This window comes from Diplotaxodon limnothrissa, linkage group LG17 (genome assembly GCF_057381915.1).
Source record: "Diplotaxodon limnothrissa isolate DT_005_m linkage group LG17, D_limnothrissa_male_GT1.1, whole genome shotgun sequence".
NCBI classification, from domain to species: Eukaryota; Metazoa; Chordata; class Actinopteri; order Cichliformes; family Cichlidae; genus Diplotaxodon; species Diplotaxodon limnothrissa.
The window spans coordinates 24,138,745-24,157,788 of NC_140612.1; the positions used below are offsets into that span (position 1 = coordinate 24,138,745).

Here is a 19,044-nt window from a genome sequence, read left to right on the forward strand (position 1 = left end):
GCAAGAATCAAGACTTGGGCAACATTTTTTCATCTTCTGTGGTCTTATTTTGGTGAGCCTATTTTAACTGGAGCCTCAGTTTCCTGTTCTTAGCTGACAGGATGCATGCTCAATCATCCAGACAAGTAAATCCCAAAAAGTTGATTCTGTTCATCTGGCCGTAGTGTTCTCAGTGGGAGAAACGTTTCAGTGCAGACTGAAGAAGTCGCTTGGATGAGTGACAAAACGTTTCTCCCACTAAAAACGCTATGTCCAGATAAACAGAATTAACTTTTATGGATTAGCTGACAGGAGCAGCGGTCGGTGTGGTCTTCTGCTGCTGTAGCCCATCTGCTTCCAGATTTGACGTACTGCGCGTTCAGAGATTCTCTTCCTCGTAACTGGGTTATAAAGTGGTTATTTAAGTTACTGTTGCCTCTCTGTCAGCTCAAAGGCCGAATCACATTTATAGTCACTAAAATCTGATGCTCAGTTTGAACTTCAGCAGGTTGTCTCGTTCGTGTCTACATGCCTAAATGCGCTGAGCTGCGGATGATTGGACATTTGCATTAACTAACAGTTGAACATTTTGCCTAACAAAGTGTGTGGTGAGTTTTTATAAACCATACCAAATTAAGTAGGAGAGCCATTAAAATAAACTTTGTTTATCACAGAAGTGGGAAGTTAATTTCTTACGGCAGCTTAAAAAACACTCCCAAAAACAAGTTAAACACAAACTATAATAAACCTCATGACACAACCAGGAGCAGAACCTGCTACTCTGTAACTGCAAGATATTTACCTGAGAAATCTACAATTCTGACTTAATGAGACATCTTAAAATCTCCAAAGAGACTGCACTGACAAAGTTCAATTTCATGGAAGCAATACTGAGCTCTTTGTTCAGTATAATACAGTTTTGTTATGGTTTAGGTTTGAATCATTAAGAGATAAAGGCTTCTTTGTCTGTCGACTTGCCCCATAGCCAGCCTGAATCTGATCTGTTCAAGTGATCCTGGAGAAACACTTCAAACTGCTAAGGTACCAGCAGAAAATAACAAATAACACCATCTATGCTACTCAGAGACAGTATCTCCAAATGAGTTGTACCGAAATAAAACTTTTAAACTAAATAAGGGAGAAAATTAGTTGAGATTAACTTTATTTATCACACGAGTTGCTATTGAAAATAGGAAGAAGTTAAAATTTGCTGTATAGGTGCACATCGAATGCACTGATAGGTAGTGAGGAGGAAAAACTGATCACTTTTGTGTAAAAACACAACAAAAATGTAAAAGCTTTAACGGTTAAATTAAACTGCTTAAACATTCAATAACAGTCACTATCGTCGGCCACTAGCACTTAGGCCACCCACATGCTGCAAACATGTGTACAACTATCCGGTTGTTCAGTGATGACGCGACGAATCCTACTTCCGGGTCTAAAGTAGTCTGCGTTTAATATGGCTTTTGTGTTGTTAACATGTTTAATGTTATGTATTTTCTTCTATTTGATCTCAAAAAGCTCCTAAAACAGTCAGTGATCACTGTTGACCTCCCTCGGCTTTTATTACCGCTAATCATTTATTTAAGCTCAGTTTTTAAAACCTTAGGATGTAACTACAGCCCAGCCCATGCAGCAGTATATGAATGACTAACCTCGTATTGTGGATGGATTATCTCAGTTGTTCTCCTGGCTGAAGTTTGGTCCTTTTACAGCATCCTGCCATGCGATTACATTTGTTCCTGACCACCGAGAACACTCACGGTAACTTTTATCGAGTGGAAAAAAAAGTTAGCTTGTTTATATTATGCTAACGTAGCTGTGTCGCTAGCGGTCACGCAGCACATCATTATATACCAGCTAGCCCAACTTCAGTAACCCTACAAACGTTACTGCTGTTTAGTTTTCTGTCTTCATTTATGCTGGAAGTAATAACAGAGCTGTACGTTTTAATTTGTTTCCAAAACCCCACAGTCAGGACATGCTATATTGTATTTAGATAGAAGCTAGCGAGCTAACTCCCTGCTAACTTCTAACTCCGTTAAATGTCATAAATTCCGTTTTCATGGATGCCTGGATGTTAAACTCAATTGTTACACCTGGTAGAGCAGAACGCTGATCATTTTATTGAAGATGAAAGACTTTAGACAGTTTTTCAACTCTCAGTAATGCCACAGTGATCTTTTGATATATGGACCTGCAGCGGAGTTTAGACCCAGACACGGCTAGTGACGTCAGACTGAACAACCGGATAGTGTTTACATTGTTTTATAAAGGTTGTTTACTGTAGTGTTTACTGCCACCTAGTGGCGGATTCTGGAACTTCCCCGGTCCTTATATTAGGATTAAACTTGTAAAATAAATAGTATTTTATATTTTTGTGTTAAAAGAAAGAAAAACTCGTCTTCTTTAGTGTGATAAACTCGTTTGTTATCCTTTTAATTATTCGTATATCACATCTGTTGGTTCCTCAGGTGTTAAAGCTCCTCTTCAGCTGATTCGGCATGTTTTACTATGTGATGCCTTCAGGGGCTGCGTACAGAGCTCCGGTTTCTGACTAAACGTCTTTAAACTCCGCGCATTATAAAAAAATATTCCAAATCATACCTTCGTTCATCTGGCAGACAAGTTAACTGCTAAACAAATGCTAAACACCAAACATGGCAGTCAGTGTGTGGTGCATTAAGGGTGTGGTCATTTAATAATTAATTTTAAGCATTCAAGCATATGCCACCACACTAAAAGTACTATTTAAACTGAAATTGCAGGGAGATTAAACCTATTCCTGGTTTTTAGAGTGCCCGTGGGTCAACATATAATAAAAAACGTTATTATTTCCATTTGTATCGTGTTTACTAAATAAATGTTTCTAAATTAATTAAAGACTCAACTATTGAGTAATTATATATGATTACTCACTAGGTGTGAGTATATTTAATTATATTATATTATAATTAAATATTTTGAGATAATATGTGTATTTGTTTTAGTAAAACATAGTTCCTCTGTACTTACAAATAAAATATTAATGTAATTAGTTTTATTAACAAGAAGAAAAATCCCGGGTGTCCATGAAGGCAACACATACTGAGGACTCCCACAACCCCTTGTGCTTCCTCTTCCAGCAGCGCCTGCGATCATGGCGGACGTAATAGCGGAGCGGGTAGCAGAGCAGAAAGCGGTCCTGAACCGGGAGCTGAACGGAGAAGCGGAGGACCGAGAGGAGGCCGATCCAGCGGAGGAAACCTCGAAAAAGAAGAGAAAAAAGAAGAAGAAGAACAAGTCTGCGGGGACAGGTGAGCCACGACAGGTGAAGTCTCGTGCTAACAGGCTAACGTTAGTTAGACGGACGAGTTAGCCGCGACCAAACCGGAAATATGTGCATACGGCTTCAAAATAAAACCGACAGTTAAAGTTTTAATTATAAATGTAATATTTAAATTGCACCAACGTGTATTGTTTCAAAGCTAAGTAGTTGTGATTTGTTTTTGCTAGGAAATTTTTTATTTAAGTTGTGATGCTGATTTCCATGATAAAGTATGTGAGATAATGTGTTGACATATAGGAAGAGATCTTGAGCCATGCATTACAAGAGCTGTAATGCGTCAGTTATATGAGATTTAGGAATAAGATTGGAAGAATTAACTATATTATTTAGACAGTGTTAGTTTACATCTCTTGGTTTCCATAATAGAGGCATTGTGACAGAAACCTCCTTTGTCCCACACGCCATCAGACTGTTTAACTCTTCTCTGGAGGGGAGAGGGAGGGGAAACAGGAGGACAAAGGAGGGGGGAACAACTAAGCTGTAGTGCCTCTTCACCTCACTGTACAATACTTTTGTAAATAGTCAACAGTGCAATAGACCTCAATACTTGAAATGTGCAATTCACTTGTATTTTTATTTTTTATTCCTATTTATTCTATTTATCCCCTTCGTATATTTTATTTATATTATCTCTGTATTTATTTATATATATATATATATATATATATATATATATATATATATATATATATATGTGTGTGTGTGTGTGTGTGTGTGTGTGTATATATTATATATATATATATAATATTCTGCAACTCTGTAACTTCTGTCGGTGCTGTGCTTTTTTGGAAATCGAATTTCCCAGAGGAACCCACCCGAGGGATTAATAAAGTTCTATCTAATCTAATCTAATCTTATTCTGAAATTTACACCGGAAGCAGTGCAGTTGAGTGGTTTCAGCTTCTCCACGTCCTACTCGTTGGACATGCGGGCGCAGATCAGTGCAGATTGGGCTACCGCTGTGCCTCTTGGGCCTCAGCGAGGACACCGGGCTTTAAGCGGAGCTCCCCACGGGAAACGTGCCCTCTGTCGTGGAAGGGCAGCTTTAGGGTGGAAGATAGTCCTTCCAGGAGCTGTCCTCCCTGCTGCTGCCGCCCTCCCCCCGCCGAGCTTCAGCCAAGCTCTCCTGTTTCGTAATTCTCCCTTTGCCAGACTTATTATGTAAGAAAAGAACAGAGGAAGGTTTATTTTGAAAATTAGCCGCAGTTAAAAATATTTTTCTTACTTATTAGATAGTTAATAACATTCAGAACATTACAAAATAAAATACAGCTTTTATACACTGTGTAATTGAAGACATTTATTTAAAAGCCATATTTTAAGTTTATGGGGAATGGGCAGTGGTGTCAGTTTTCTTTGTGTCTGATCTGTTTTTCTTATTTAAGAGAAAAAAGAAAAGAAACAAAAAACACTGCCTTCAAGTAGGACAATAACACAACAGTACTTATTCTTCTTCACCTGGTTATCTTTAACTGTGTGGGTAGAGCTGACTGAGCCCCGCCCACATAGAAGGTCCAGCACAGACTCAGCTGAGGCAGTAATGAAGTAAAACAAGCCTTGTTTTATTTGAATACCAGCAGACACGTCTCCTCTCTGAGGCCATCTCTGCTCTTGTATCTGTCTTCACTAACTCTGAATCAGCATGTAGCCCCCCGCCCCCTTGCAAATTTATGCAGTTGCTTTGGAAGCCAAGAAATATTTATGCTAACCAACAAGACCAGCAGTAGCCAAACTGATAGCAAGACTCTGTTCACTCAATTTTTGAGCTCTGATCCATACACCTCTGGCTACCGTCTGGCGTCATTAAGCTCTTCCTCCTTTTCTAATTGGCCGTGATGTCATGGAGAATCCTGGCTGATGGGTTATTTGTGGCATAGTGTCAATGAAAAGTCGCTGGCTCCTGTATCAGCGAGTGATGCGCCCTTAGTGCTGCTGGTGTAAATGGTGCAGAGCTGTGGTGAGCACAAACAGACCTTCACGCTGTCATTACCCAGCATGCCCTTCAGCGGTTTAATATTGCCCTCGTTTTTTTGTGTGTATGCCCTGATCTTTGCCCAGGTGAAAAGAGGGGCACAGGTCCTGTCAGAACATTTAACAATTCTATTAATAAAAGCCAGTTTTGTAGAGGTTTATCAAACAGGGAAAACTGTGTTAAAGCAGGATTAAGCTGGGCTAAGTTGAGAGCTCAGGTGTGTGGTCACATTACTTAGTGTACACCTTAAGGTCTGCCTCATTACCGAAGGTGTTTTAGAGAGTTAAATTGAAATGTTACTTTTGTTTTTATTAGTTTACTTTATAGTGATGTAAGCTTTAATCCATCAAAAACTGCAGGAAAATGTTCAGATTGTCTATTCTTATTTAATTCACTTAATGTACAGAATTCACCTGCTTGCTGCATACAATGCTACTACTGCACATTCGCCTAATGTATATAATATATAATGTTCTTCCTCTCCCCCCCCCCCCCCCCTTTTGCACAAGTCGAGGAGCGTGTCAGGTTACATTTCACTGCGTGTTATACTTGTATAACTATGCATGTGACGCATAAAGAATCTTGAATCTCTTGAAGTAGGGCTGGGCGATATGACCCAAAATTCATATCTCGATATTTTTTAGCTGGATGGCGATATAAGATATATATCTCGATATATATTTTTTTAAGCCATAAAGTAAGAACAAAAAGAGAGTTCTTAGTCAAAGCTGTGTCCCAGATGTCACACAGGCACTTTTATTAACATAGAGCAGATGTACATAAAATTTACTCAAAAATAAATTATGAGCATTCATTAAATAATAATGCTCCATAAATAAAAGAAAACAATGTTGTTTTTGTGCTAAACAAAGAGCTCACAATTGTGCAGTCAAAATGTAAACTAACAGACGCTGAGCATAGTAACAAAGACAGATTTCACAGCTGCTCTGTTCCCAACTTGTACTGCGTGACTGACAGCCTGGAGTTTGAAATCCGCTTCGCAACCACGTCTCTTGGTGCCATTTATGGTCCTTATACACAGTAGGGTACTATTACGTTGAAGCACAGTACGTATCACTCCGCGAGGCTCAGCCGTAATCCTCCGACAATCCATCAAGCGGTGCAGCTCCGTAGCTTACCAAAGTCGTACTCAAACATTTTTTGACAGATTGCTGAGCGCCGTGTTCCACATAAAATCGGTTCGCGGCCATCAAGCACAACCAGAATTCATACATAAGGCGCGCTGTCAACTTTTGAGAGAATGAAAGGATTTTAGTCCGTGCAGCACCTCTGGGCTGCATGGCGTTAGCGTGGTTAGCTAGCTAACACGTTGACGCCGTCCAGCCCCACGCACGGGGCAATGCGCAGTAACTCGTTAACGGAGATTTGCCGTGTCCATCTTGTCGCTTCCTGCAGGTGAAGCGATGGGGGAGGAGGGGGAGTTGTGTTCAGTGAAGGAGAGGCGAGGCCGAGTAACGTAAAGACGAAAGTGGACGAAAGAGAGGCAAACTTGCGGCTCCACAAGTATAATTATAACGTAACATAGACTATATCGATATAAAGGATATGGTCACATCTTATATCTCGTATAAAAATATATCGATATTTTTTAAAAACTCGATATATCGCCCAGCTCTATCTTGAAGGATGTTCCTCATTTGTGGATTATAGTGTTGAGATTTCAGGAGAGCGTGGCTCAGACCTTCACATCTTATTTCGTTTTAACCCTGATATTGCTTCCCTATCAGGCCATTAAAGGTGTATATTTTAAAAGTAGTGAGTAACGATTCATTTCTGGGTCACTGGCATCTGTTTACAGGCACTGAGGCAGAGGTGGAGGCGGACAGAGTGGCCGAGGTGACCAAACAGCTGGAGAAGCAGGCGATAGAGGACAAAGAGAAGGAAGAGGAGGGCGAGGAAGGTGACTGAAGTCAAACATCAACACTTTAACCTGCGGTGGTGTGGACAGGTCAAATGTAAACATTGGATTTAGTAGCTGTTTTTTTTTTTTAAAAAGTCTTAACTTACACAGACGGAGACGATGGAGAGAACTCTGCAGGAAAGAAGAAGAAGAAGAAAAAGAAGAAGAAAGGAAGTGAGTTAATGATATTTTAGTGGAAAAGCAGACTCGGTGTGTTTTATACCAGAGCCAGGTGTTTCTGTAAGACATCTGTTGGTGAGTCTTTGTTGTGTTTTGACAGCCAAATGTCAGACTGATCCTCCATCTGTGTCCATCTGTGAGCTCTACCCAAGCGGAGTTTTCCCCATTGGACAGGAATGTGAATACCCTGTCGTTCAGGATGGGTAAGACGAGCATACACACACACACCTACACTTGCGACTTAAGTTCTACTTCTCTTTTAAATCTCTTTAGCTTTTAAAATGCCAGGTGGGTTTTTTCAAAATAATATTTTGACTTTTTTCCAAAACTTCTGAGTTAATTTTGGGAATTGAACTTTAGGGCTGCCACGATTAGTCGACTAGTCACGATTATGTCGACTATTAAAATCGTCGACGACTAATTTAATAGTCGACGCATCGTTTGAAGCTTTGTAAGATCACAAAGGACGCAGGAATGAGTAGTAGGATTTAAGAGTGTAATAACGGACTGAAACAGAAGATGGCAGCACTGCATGTACAAGGATGCCAGCTGCCGTTAAACCCCGAAGAAGAAGAAGCTGTGTCCCAGAATTCATAGCGCAGCCCAGCGCAGTTGTCAACAATGGCGGCAGCTAGTTAGTTTTAACTTTACTCTTATTATTCTTTCTGGGTCACAAAATAAACGTTTAACATATTTTCAGGCGAGAATGTAGCTGTGTAAACCTCAAATATCTGCTCAGTTTATCAAGACACCACATATTTTCAAAAGCGCTCCGACGTTTTCGGAGACGTCTGTTACCCACTAGCTCGTTAGCTAGGCGGGGGCAAGGCTAACTAGAGCCGTGAGAACACCGGACTCCCGGCAAATCGTTTTCAAACCCACCGCCGTCTTTTGCTAGTCAGGTTAAACATATATATAAGTCACTTAGATAACTTAAATGTTATTGTTTGGCTTTCTTTAGTATTTTATTTGTTCCTGAGTAAATCGTTTTGGCTGAGATTAAAGTTATAGTTTTTGCACAGCTAAAACTGTCAAGCAGACAGCTGATTATCAGAAGTGTGAGACGCTGGAGAATATACTCCGGTGTCCTGTTATATTTTAGAAAGCAAGGAGTTTATTAAACTTCACCGAAACAATCTGCAAATTTCATTAAAAATTAATAAACTACCATCTTGTCTTTATTTTTAGTTAGCACAAACACTTCAAGCTGTAAGCTAATGATAGTTATATAAGACCAGATGCTGCTGGTGCAATAAGCTGTACGTCCAATGGATGATGATCTGATTAGTCGACTAATCGCAAAAATAATCGGTGACTAGTCGACTATCAAAATAATTGTTTGTGGCAGCCCTATTGAACTTACTCTTGGAATAGACGTGGATTTCCCTGCAATGCATATTTTTGATTTTATTCCTGAAATAGTATTGCAAAATTATTCTCAAAATTCTAACTACATTTCTGGAATAATATTTCAAAATCTTAACTTATTCTCTTTTTGTTAGTATCACTCAGAGTGGTACTAACAGTAACAATAGTTAGCATGGAAGGACTTCTTTAGTGGTTTCCTCTGAGTGTGTGCCTGAGGTGTGCAGGTTTCATTTAATCTGTTTTTACTTCTATTGCCTTCCCTTCTTGTTCCTGTGTTTTCTGGCTGAATTACATCAGAGGTTTTACATGTGAGGCTCCTGCAGCAAGCTGTGGACCACACTGTGCAGTGTTTATATCGCAGTCTTTATTTCCTCTTTCTGGGAAACACTTTTTAATCTTGTGATCTGAAAAATTACTCACTCATCTCTGTCTTTAACAGAGGAGAGACTCTGTATTTTCCAGTAAAGACAAAAACATTCAACTAAGTAGTTTCAGCAGGTGCATATTCATGAAGAATGTGGTCTCCAGATGTTTTTATTAGCTTTAGAAACTGTAACTGAATCCAAATTTGATGCTTGAACGTGCTGCGCTGCTGTTTTTGTTTCACCTCCCAGTCGCAGCGCCGTGTCACGCATGACCAACGAGGAGAAGCGGGTGCTGGATAAAGCTAACGAGGAGATGTGGAACGACTTCAGGCAGGCGGCCGAGGCGCACAGGCAGGTCCGGAAGCATGTCCGCAGCTTCCTGAAACCTGGCATGACCATGATCGAAATCTGGTGAGACTGCTTTTATCTTCTGTCGCTCGTAGAGGCGGCTGTTTTGGAATTAGATGAGAAGATTTGGATTTCCTGCTGATGCCCTTCTCTGTTTTGATTAGCGAGCGGTTGGAGGACTGCTCTCGTAAGCTGATAAAGGAGAACGGGCTGAACGCCGGCCTGGCCTTCCCCACCGGCTGCTCCCTGAACCACTGTGCTGCTCACTACACTCCCAACGCTGGAGACACCACTGTCCTCCAGTACGACGACGTCTGCAAGATCGACTTTGGCACTCACATCAACGGTACGCCGACTGAACCTTTCTGCTTCTTTTACTGCTGTTTAAAAATACATCAGCCACTGGATGCTGACCGGTGTGCTTCTTTCTTCCGGTGTCTGCCCGCAGGGAGAATCATTGACTGTGCCTTCACCGTCACGTTTAACCCAAAGTACGACAAGCTTTTGGAGGCCGTGAAAGACGCCACCAATACCGGAATCAAAGTAAGACCTGAACGGACGCCTCGTTTTTAGTTGGTGTGTGTTTGTGGATCCTGCAGCTGAAACATGTTTGTTCTCCTCTGAAGAACGCCGGCATCGATGTGCGCCTGTGTGATGTCGGAGAGGCAATCCAAGAGGTGATGGAGTCCTACGAGGTCGAGCTTGATGGCAAAACATACCAGGGTGAGATCACACTGTCATTACAGGATACTCAACTTTATAGAAAACAGTAGTTTATGCTATCTGTGAAAATCCACCCTCACGTGCACCATGACTCGTGTGGTAATGTTCACAGACTCGTGCATTTCTGTTTCATCTGAATTATTTTTTGTTTATTTTGTTTTTTTAAGCAAAAAAATAAAGAAAAGAGCAAAAATCTGCAACATGTAAATGATCTGAGGTCGTTCTCGCATGACAGAGCTTCACATATTTTTCCCTCTGTGATCCTTTTACTCTAAATGCAGCAAAATCAGAGCTCAGACATTATTTTAAACTCTGCGTAGCTCCTGTAAAAAACTGACATGAAGAGCTTCAAATATTTCCCAGTGCTTACTAAAGACGTGTGCAACTAGTCAGCAAGCGAGTTAAACAAATTACTCTTATTTTATTAAAACAACAACTGGCGTGTCCACAAGGCGTCTCAAGTCTGGATAAAGGTGGAGAGTTGCATCAAAAAGGACATTGAACCAAAAATTTTGAATATGCCGATCATGAAAAATTAGATTCAGGGCATTATTCTAAGATATAAATCTACAACGGAGTCTCTCCTCTGCTGATATTTGTGTGCCGGTGTGTACACAAACTGAATATTTTCACTTTAAAACTGGGAAAAACGTACATTTCGTCTTTTTTCCCCTGCGTTGCAGTGAAGCCCATCCGAAACCTGAACGGTCATTCCATCGGTCAGTACAGGATACACGCTGGAAAGACTGTGCCCATCGTTAAAGGAGGAGAAGCGACGAGAATGGAGGCGAGTACTTCCTGGTTTCCTCACATTTTGATCAACTTACTCACTGCACGTGATTCTAACGCAATATCAGAATTTCTAAAAAGTAAAAAAAAACTAAACGCTGTAAAAAGAAGCTGAAGAGCACCTTCAGCTTCACTTCTGACGATTTTATTTTCGTTGACTCGGGTGTCGCTCTACAGGAGGGCGAGGTGTACGCCATCGAGACGTTCGGCAGCACGGGTAAAGGCGTGGTCCACGACGACATGGAGTGCTCGCACTACATGAAAAACTTTGACGTCGGCCACGTCCCTATCAGGTGAGAGCCTGTGTTTATTTAGCTCGCCTGGACAGGGAGCGTATTGGTTAGCAGTAACTCACTGACTCCTTTTCTTCTCCAGGCTGCCGCGAGCGAAGCACTTGCTGAACGTGATCAACGAGAACTTCGGCACGTTGGCGTTCTGCCGGCGCTGGCTGGACCGCCTAGGCGAGAGCAAGTACCTGATGGCCCTGAAGAACCTGTGCGACCTCGGCATCGTGGACCCCTACCCCCCGCTCTGCGACACCAAGGGCTGCTACACCGCTCAGTTCGAGCACACCATCCTGCTCAGGCCCACCTGCAAGGAGGTGGTGAGCCGGGGGGACGACTACTGACACCCCTACCTTCCAGCACCACCAGACCCCGCCCCCTCACTACCACACAGCACCTGTTGGAGAACTCGGGGATGAAGTGAAGGATGCCAGACGCTGACAGTGCACAGCTTTCAGGGAAGGAGAAGCAGCTGTCTGAGCGCTCCGCCATCAACCACAACTAAAGAAACAAGCCCACACCTTTCTCTTGGATAGAGCTTTTTGTTTTTTCCAGTTTCCATCAGGACTATCATATTGCAAAATATTACATTTAAGCTGCCGCTGAATTTAGTGCAACCCCAGTTTTCAAAGAGTTTCTCTCCACTTTGAGCCTCCGGTGCTTTGGTGCTCTGTTAAAATGAAGCACCAAGGCCACTGATGGCTTAAAGAAGTGGTCAGGCCTGCATGCTGGCATGGCCCAAAGTCTTTGCAGACTGTTCCTAACATTTAAAAGCTTGGGGAAGAGGTGGTCTTGTAGTTAGATATTCATACAGACACCGGTAACCTGCAGCTCTATGTTTGGCTTCTGTTGCAACAGGAGGGAACTCTGCACTATGGCCCTCCGCTTATCGGTTCTTTGGTATTTGTAAAGTTTCTTTGAAATGGCTGCTGCCACTCTGTTCCAGATTAAAATGCTTCATTTTCAAACTCTCCCTGATAATGCTTTTATAAGAAAGAAAATTAACTAAATAATTTTGCTCATTTGTGGGCTCCCTACTGATGACTTTGTGCAAGAAACCTAAACGGTGCATTTTGTTCCTACAACAGAGGAAGCCCCCAAAAGTTCTGCAAACCCAAATCTTTATTTTGCTCAGACAAGATGGGGAAACATAACTTCATGGGATGTTGGGGTGTCCTTAGGAGTAACTGGTAATAGCGTTACTCTATCACACGGTGGTTAACATTAAAAAACAAACAAAAAAAAATAATCAGGTAAAGTTAGGCTACCTTCTCAGCCATGCTTATTTTAGACTTGGTTTAGTGAAATTAGGTATTAAACCTTATTGATTAATCAGCGGTTAATTTTATAAAAATGGTAAATGGTTTTATACCTGTAAGTAGGATGCTACCACTTAGAAAGGTTAACATGGCTTATTTAAGCTTAGCATGAAGACTGTTACTGGCAATAAAACTTCTAATACCCTTCAATAAGGGGAATTTTCATGCATTGTAGATTGAAGGTAAATAACGAAGCACAGACGGGCATCTTTTGTAGAAAAATGAAAAAATATTCTCATTTATTGAGGTAATTTTTTTTTCTAGAAAAAACAAAAAATTGAGGTAATAATTTGCATAGTATAACTTCCATCAATTTACACACGGCGCATCCATGGAGCAGTAACCAAAATGCCAACAAATAACAGAACTGCGGACAGAGGAAAAAAAAAAAAAAAAAACCCACACAAAGTGTGCTTCGACTCCCCTCTGCTCAGAGGGAAGATAATTGAACAGTGAAATCTGTTAACTGCTGGTGGTTTTCAACAATCGGAACAAAGTGGTTGTATAAAACGTTTAAAACAGTCGATGGCCTCCTTTGTAAAATCTCTGAGAATTGTATAAAAAGTACATTCATAATCTAAATGCTGGTCTGTGTGGGACTCCCACTTTGCTGAATTGATATGAACTATAAAAATAGATTATTTTGTTAAAGGGCACTTTTCAAGTACAGCAGTTATCTGCCTAGTCAGGGATGGTTTACGGTTATGCAGTTACATTCTGAGGCAGACAGGGGGCAGCACTGAGCCAAATAAAAAAAATATTAAACCAAAAACCACATTAAGTAAGAAAATGTAGATTTACAACTTAGCATGCTGAAAATAAAGCTGGGATTTTAGGAATAAAGCTCTCGAGTAGAACACAGCTGTAGGCCTCATTCAATTTTACTTGTATTTTTTCCCCCTGAAAAGATAGTCCTCACCTTTAATATCACAAAACTTGTGTACTAAAAGAGAAATGCTTTCTTTTGTAGTCTCAGTAATAGTGTTTGGACTTTAGTCTCATAATTTGGACTAATTTCCTCAAAATGTTGACTTTCTTTCAAAAGAATACAGACTTTATTCTCAGATTGGTATTTAATTTTTTTAAGTTACTTTAATCATATTCTGACATTATTCTCAAATCCAACTTTATTCTTGTAACTATTCCAATGTTTTTCAAAATGTAGACTTTATTCTCAAATGTTTTTGTATTGCAAAATTATTCTCAAAATTCTAACTATATTTCTAGAATAATATTTCAACATCACTCAAAATTATTTTCTAAATCTAACCTTCTTAATGTGGCCCTGTCACACTCATTCGTAGCTGTCATTAAAAACTCCATAAAATACTGAACCGTTTAGGAGAAGCAGGGCTTTCCAAATACTTCCCGCAAATACTTTGGCTTGAGGTCTGCCTCAGAGTGAAAAACATTGCTCGTGTACAGATTTTTAAACAACCAACACTAAAAACCTGCACTATACACATTAGTGCATTTTTTGGCAAGGAATCGGGATGAACGCCTGTGAAAATGTTTACCTGTCTCAGACACACGGAGGCCATTTCTACTGAGTGAATGACAGTTTATAACCCTACATCCAGTTCTGTGTTGACTATCTAAAGTGACTGAGAAACATTTCAGCTGATTTATAAAACAAAACAAACAAACAAAAACCCCAAAACACAGCATTTACAATCAACAAGCCTCGCGCACAGGTAAGCAGACATACCTGTAGAGCAGGGGTGCCCAATCCCAGTCCTCGAGAGCTACCGTCCTGCAGCTTTTAGACGCATCCTTCTTCTGACACACCTGAATCAACTGAATGGCTTGTTATCAGGCCTTTGCCAAACTTGATGGCATGCTGAAGAGGTAATCAAACCATTTGATTCAGCTGTGTTGGAGTAGGGATGCATCTAAAAGCTGCAGGATAGTAGATCTCGAGGACTGGGATTGGGCACCCCTGCTGTAGAGTATGTAGTCATGCCTGACCAAAGTCTACTGGCTGCTTGACACAGACACCTTGGCTGACGCTCTCTTCTTTATAAAATACAACTGTACATGAATCACAAACATAATCTTTTAAAAAAAAAAAATACCTACATATAAACACAATATACAACAAGTTCACAAAGCAGAACCCAACTTTACAAACGAGTCCTTTCTCTCTCACCTCCTTTTTGTTTTGTTTTTTTAATAGAAAAATAGACTAAAAAGACCCAACCTCCCAGATACAAAATGCCCAAAGAAAGAGGGAAGAGAAAGACCGATAGGTGGGGCTGTGCTGATGTCACCTCGCTGAGTAGTCGGGCTGCTGGGGAGGTGGCAGCGGGGTTCACAGAGGGGTGTAGTCCTATAGCGGCCGGTCTCTGTCCTGAGATACTCGCTGCGTGTAGAAGAGGATGTAGGCCTGAGCGCGGCAGACCTCATCCACCGAGCACACGTTCAGCTTAGAGTCATTACAGTGAACCCAGAAGCCTGGAGGAAGAGGAGGGACGAGTTACCCAGATGAGCAGATGTGTTTGGAACAACACGTTTGTTTACTGGGGTTGGTTTTTGAGATCCCGCTCCCACAGAGCCACATACTTGGACACTGGCTAAACAACTGGAAAAGCACTCAAATTCTACTTTTAACCCCATGGAGCACATATTTGTTTTTTACTCTGTAGAACTGGTATCAAAATCACATCCTGAATACTCAACATGACAAGATGTTGGGAAAATTAAGATCAACACAACCTGGTAATATCTTAAAAACTTAAAATCTAATTTTAAGTTTAATAAAATAAAATACCTGAAGTTTAATTTAGCAAAAAGCCTTGTGCCAGTTACTGAAAACAAAGATTAACTTAGCCTAACCATAATCTCAGCGTACACAGAAGTTCATGTATATAAATATCAGCAGGAAAGAAACTAAACTACATTTAACCTTATTCACATGCAGCAGTGAATGAATCAGGTGGTAAAATTGGAACAATAGTCCTGAAAGCTTCCTCGTGTCCTATTAATAACCTGCAAATACAGCTGAGAGGGCCGAGGAGGGAACGTCATCATTTCTGCAGGAATATGAGGCGTTAGTTTGACTCTTTCGGCGACGATGACTCCACGTTTCGTTCTGACAAGATAAAATTCATCCTGAGCATGGATCTCATGAGAATCCTTTCAGTGGCATTTCACTGTGGCAGAGGAACCTCTGGACTTTAATGTGGACATTTTGAGAGGATGAAGGGAACAGTTCCCACAGCATTAATCCTCCTGTGACCGGGGCATTCACTGCTGTGTACACTTCCCTGCTTAAACCCAAACACAGAGAAAGAAGTAAAGAAAATGACTCACCTCCTTCTGTGTTGTAGCAGTAGGAAGTGTAGTGGCCAGAGCCAAAGCCCTTCCCATGATGCATCACCACGGCCGAGAGCTCGTAAAAGAAGTGCTTTGAGCGGGGCGAGCCAGCGGCGCTGGGGCTGCTGGGACTGGAGTAGGGCATGGCTTTGGGTGAGGGCTCTCGGCAGCAGTAGGGCTCCATGTTGAGGAGCTGGTCGAAGCTGACGTGGACTCCAATCTTTTCCCGGTGATTTCTCCCAGACCACCTGAGGACCAATCAGAAGGCAGAGAAAAAGCTGAGGGGTGATCTTCTAAGAACAGCTGAAGGTTATTAGTGTTCTTACTAGAGTCTCGTCTCTAGAAGTCACATCCATGTATAATAAAGTGAAAATTTGAGTTAACACTTAAGACACGGTTATATTAATCCAATCAACTCCACAGGCGTTAACGTCTCCTCACCTGAAGCGTTTGAGGTGCAGCCTTAGGACCTGAGGCAGTTTATGGACCATCAGCTGCTTCTGTGCTTCGGTCAGAATGACTGGCTTGGATGAGGCCCGTCTTCTGGCAGCTGCACACACGTGGAGAGAGGAAAGAGCTGACACACAGCACAAAGATCACTTTTTGTGAGCGTCGACGCAGCTTTAAAGCGGTCACGTGACCCTGTGATTATGTAAACTGCTGCAGAGCGATAAAGGCGCCATTTTACATGAACATTTTAGAGTAGATCTGAGAAGCAGTGCAGGTATTTGTGTTAGTTTAGTCCTGAAGGAACCACACTTCTAAATGCTTTCATTTAGAAGTGTGAAAACATGTCCTTGATTTCCTGGATACCGTTGTTGGGTATGTTTATTTTTTATTAGCTGCTGCCTACAAACCGGAATGTCCCCACCATGTCCTGTTTTGTTTTCACGACAGGCACTTACAGGCTTTCAACATTTGAGTCAGTCAAGACTGCAGCCAATCATTTTACCCATCTTACCCTCACTGTGATAGTAGGGAATTGGAAGTTTGCTTGGATTTCAGCTAAGCGGTGTGAGTGCTGCACGGCACTTACACCGCACGGCAGCGAAAAGCACGGCATCAACGTAATGAAACGCTGGTAACATGTTTTATAGTCACCAAAATGCTTCCATTTGTTGTTTCAGTGTCACAGATGTGACTAAAAGGTGCAATTTGGTTGCTATCGGTGGTTGTTGGACTTTTTTAATTTTAGAAGGGAGCATATCACAGGGAAAAGGAAGTGGGAACAATAGAAAAAAAATAGAAAAATAATACTTTTACAGTACAACAAACACACACTGTGGTAACAGGGACCACTTTCAGTAGTTTTAAATGTTCAGGCCTTCATAGAAATTAAGGTTGTGACCCAAGTTTTTACTTTACATCTGGTCCATAGATTATATAGGCGCCTGGCCATGGAGTGCCTTTCTTCTACTTATCCAGCCACCGATCTGTCCTTTTAGCCTTGTTTTTTTTTTTTTTTTTATTCCCTCTTGAATTTCTCTGTCTTTAGGTTGATCAAATGTCCAAAAACATCTTCCCTCTGTGAGTTTGGACACAGCTGTTTTTCATCTGTCTCGTCTTGTGAGTCCGAGAGGGATCCTTCAGTTTTCATTAACAATGTTATACCACAAACTTAGTTCTACCATAAAGCACGTTTTAGTTACTGAGTGATACTTTTACAGGCTTAGTTATCGTTTAGTTTGTATCCCCTCTTTTTTCAGCATGTTTTATAGGTGAAAACTGTAAATATCTTGAGTTTAAAGTAAAAAAAAAAAACTGTGTGGCTCGTCTCACTCACAGTTACACTGGTCACAGGCGTAGATGTTTCCCTCCAGAGCTTCGGTCTCTGTAAACTTGGCTAGCATTTCCGTCAAATGGCACGAAGCCTGAGCGGCCGACTCCCGGCTATTATTGTGATATCGCTCCGGGAACTCCAGCGACAGATCCCAGAAAGGCTCCACAGTGTTGGAGCGATGGTCGCAGGCCAGGCACGTCACCTGCATGGAAAGGCGAGAAAGAGTAAGAAATAAGCAAACAACACAGGAGACGTCAGAAGGAATATCTCTATTTCTACATGTGACTGGGAATACATAGAAATTAAATACAAATGTGGGGCTTTTCACAACATCCACTGACCCACTTTCCAATCCAATCCAATTTTATTTATAAAGCACTTTAAAATACCCAGCACAGGAACAAAGTGCTGTACAGAAAATAAGTTAAAACAATAGAATGAATGAATGAATATATATATATATATATATATATATATATATATATATATATATATATATATATATATATATATTAGGGGTGCAACGATACACAAAATTCACGGTTCGGTTCGATACTTTGGTGTCACGGTTCGATATTTTTTCGATACAAAAAAAAATGTTCATGCCTTTTTAATTTGTCATTTATTAAAATTATAAATATATATTTTAACTCAAAAGTACAGTTTTTAAATTTAACCCTAACCCTTGTGCGCGTTTTTTATTTTGACAGCGAATGCGCACCTGCGGACCACTTAAGATAAGATAAGATAGAACTTTATTAATCCCTCGGGTGGGTTCCTCTGGGAAATTTGACTTCCAAAAAAAGCACAGCAACGACCGAAGTTACAGTTACAGAATTGTTATATATATATATATATATATATATATATATATATATATATATATATATATATATATATATATATATATATATATATATATACACACACACACACACTTATGTGCAGCCCTGGTTATTTAGCTCGTCATATTGCAGCCACAGAAATTCTTTTGTCCATGAAACCATAAAGCTGCACTTTCTTTTTGCCTTATAGTCTGATTTGTCATAACTTCTCCGTTTTGTGGTAAGCTTTTCTTTGGCTGTCACTTCTTCACCCTGACCTGTCTTATTTGGCTCAGCAGAACTGAAATGCTTTTACACACGCACTCACATAAGCTCAGCGATTCTCTGCGCGATCAACCTCTCACATGTTTAAGCTGCGGGAGATTTCACTTGTCATGTTTGCATAGTAAGCTAACGATTAATAAGACGATGTCAGAGGAATTGGTGCACAAATTATCATCACTCACAGATCAGTACTGTCGCTCTCTATACACAGTTTGCACGATTGCAAAGTGAAAGCAAAAAACAAGCGCAAATTCAAACGCG

At 40.8% G+C, this 19,044-nt stretch overlaps 3 protein-coding genes across 4 annotated transcripts in view; 1 reads left to right on the forward strand and 2 right to left on the reverse strand.

Moving 5' to 3' along the window:
* The first annotated feature begins 3,082 nt into the window (after positions 1-3,082).
* LOC146615034 (methionine aminopeptidase 2-like) lies at positions 3,083-12,244 on the forward strand. 2 transcript variants are annotated; one of them, XM_085376154.1, is made up of 11 exons: positions 3,083-3,278; positions 7,102-7,203; positions 7,315-7,377; positions 7,484-7,586; positions 9,366-9,527; positions 9,629-9,810; positions 9,913-10,007; positions 10,091-10,187; positions 10,871-10,974; positions 11,154-11,269; positions 11,352-12,243. In XM_085376154.1, exons 1-11 carry the CDS (start codon positions 3,122-3,124, stop codon positions 11,602-11,604), a joined length of 1,434 nt encoding a protein of 477 aa, XP_085232280.1. In that variant the 5' UTR covers positions 3,083-3,121; the 3' UTR covers positions 11,605-12,243. The 2 variants fall into 2 exon arrangements, with proteins under 2 accessions (XP_085232280.1, XP_085232278.1); XM_085376152.1 differs by having other exon boundaries at positions 3,111-3,278; positions 7,300-7,377; positions 11,352-12,244.
* Positions 8,607-19,044, reverse strand: part of LOC146615035 (tetraspanin-9) — a 100,135-nt gene continuing 89,697 nt past the window's right edge. Inside the window, exon 10 of the transcript XR_014907000.1 lies at positions 8,607-8,745. The gene's annotated coding sequence lies outside the window, so the exon portion shown is untranslated. The remainder of the gene's footprint in view (positions 8,746-19,044) is intronic.
* usp44 (ubiquitin specific peptidase 44) overlaps positions 13,826-19,044 on the reverse strand; it is a 15,315-nt gene continuing 10,096 nt past the window's right edge. Inside the window, exons 3-6 of the mRNA XM_085376151.1 lie at positions 17,678-17,876; positions 16,336-16,444; positions 15,892-16,142; positions 13,826-15,033 (exon numbers count right to left, since the gene is read on the reverse strand). Coding sequence (XP_085232277.1) covers positions 14,909-15,033; positions 15,892-16,142; positions 16,336-16,444; positions 17,678-17,876 — 684 coding nt within the window. The 3' untranslated portion in view covers positions 13,826-14,908. The remainder of the gene's footprint in view (positions 15,034-15,891; positions 16,143-16,335; positions 16,445-17,677; positions 17,877-19,044) is intronic.

What these genes read in the sequence shown, in the direction of transcription:
- LOC146615034 (XM_085376152.1), top strand. Translation starts at nt 3,122, where the DNA reads ATGGCGGACGTAATAGCGGAGCGGGTAGCAGAGCAGAAAGCGGTCCTG. An exon ending in CCACCAATACCGGAATCAAA is followed by an intron (nt 10,008 to 10,090) that starts GTAAGACCTGAA and finishes TCTCCTCTGAAG; the next exon opens with AACGCCGGCATCGATGTGCG. An exon ending in GAGAAGCGACGAGAATGGAG is followed by an intron (nt 10,975 to 11,153) that starts GCGAGTACTTCC and finishes GTCGCTCTACAG; the next exon opens with GAGGGCGAGGTGTACGCCAT.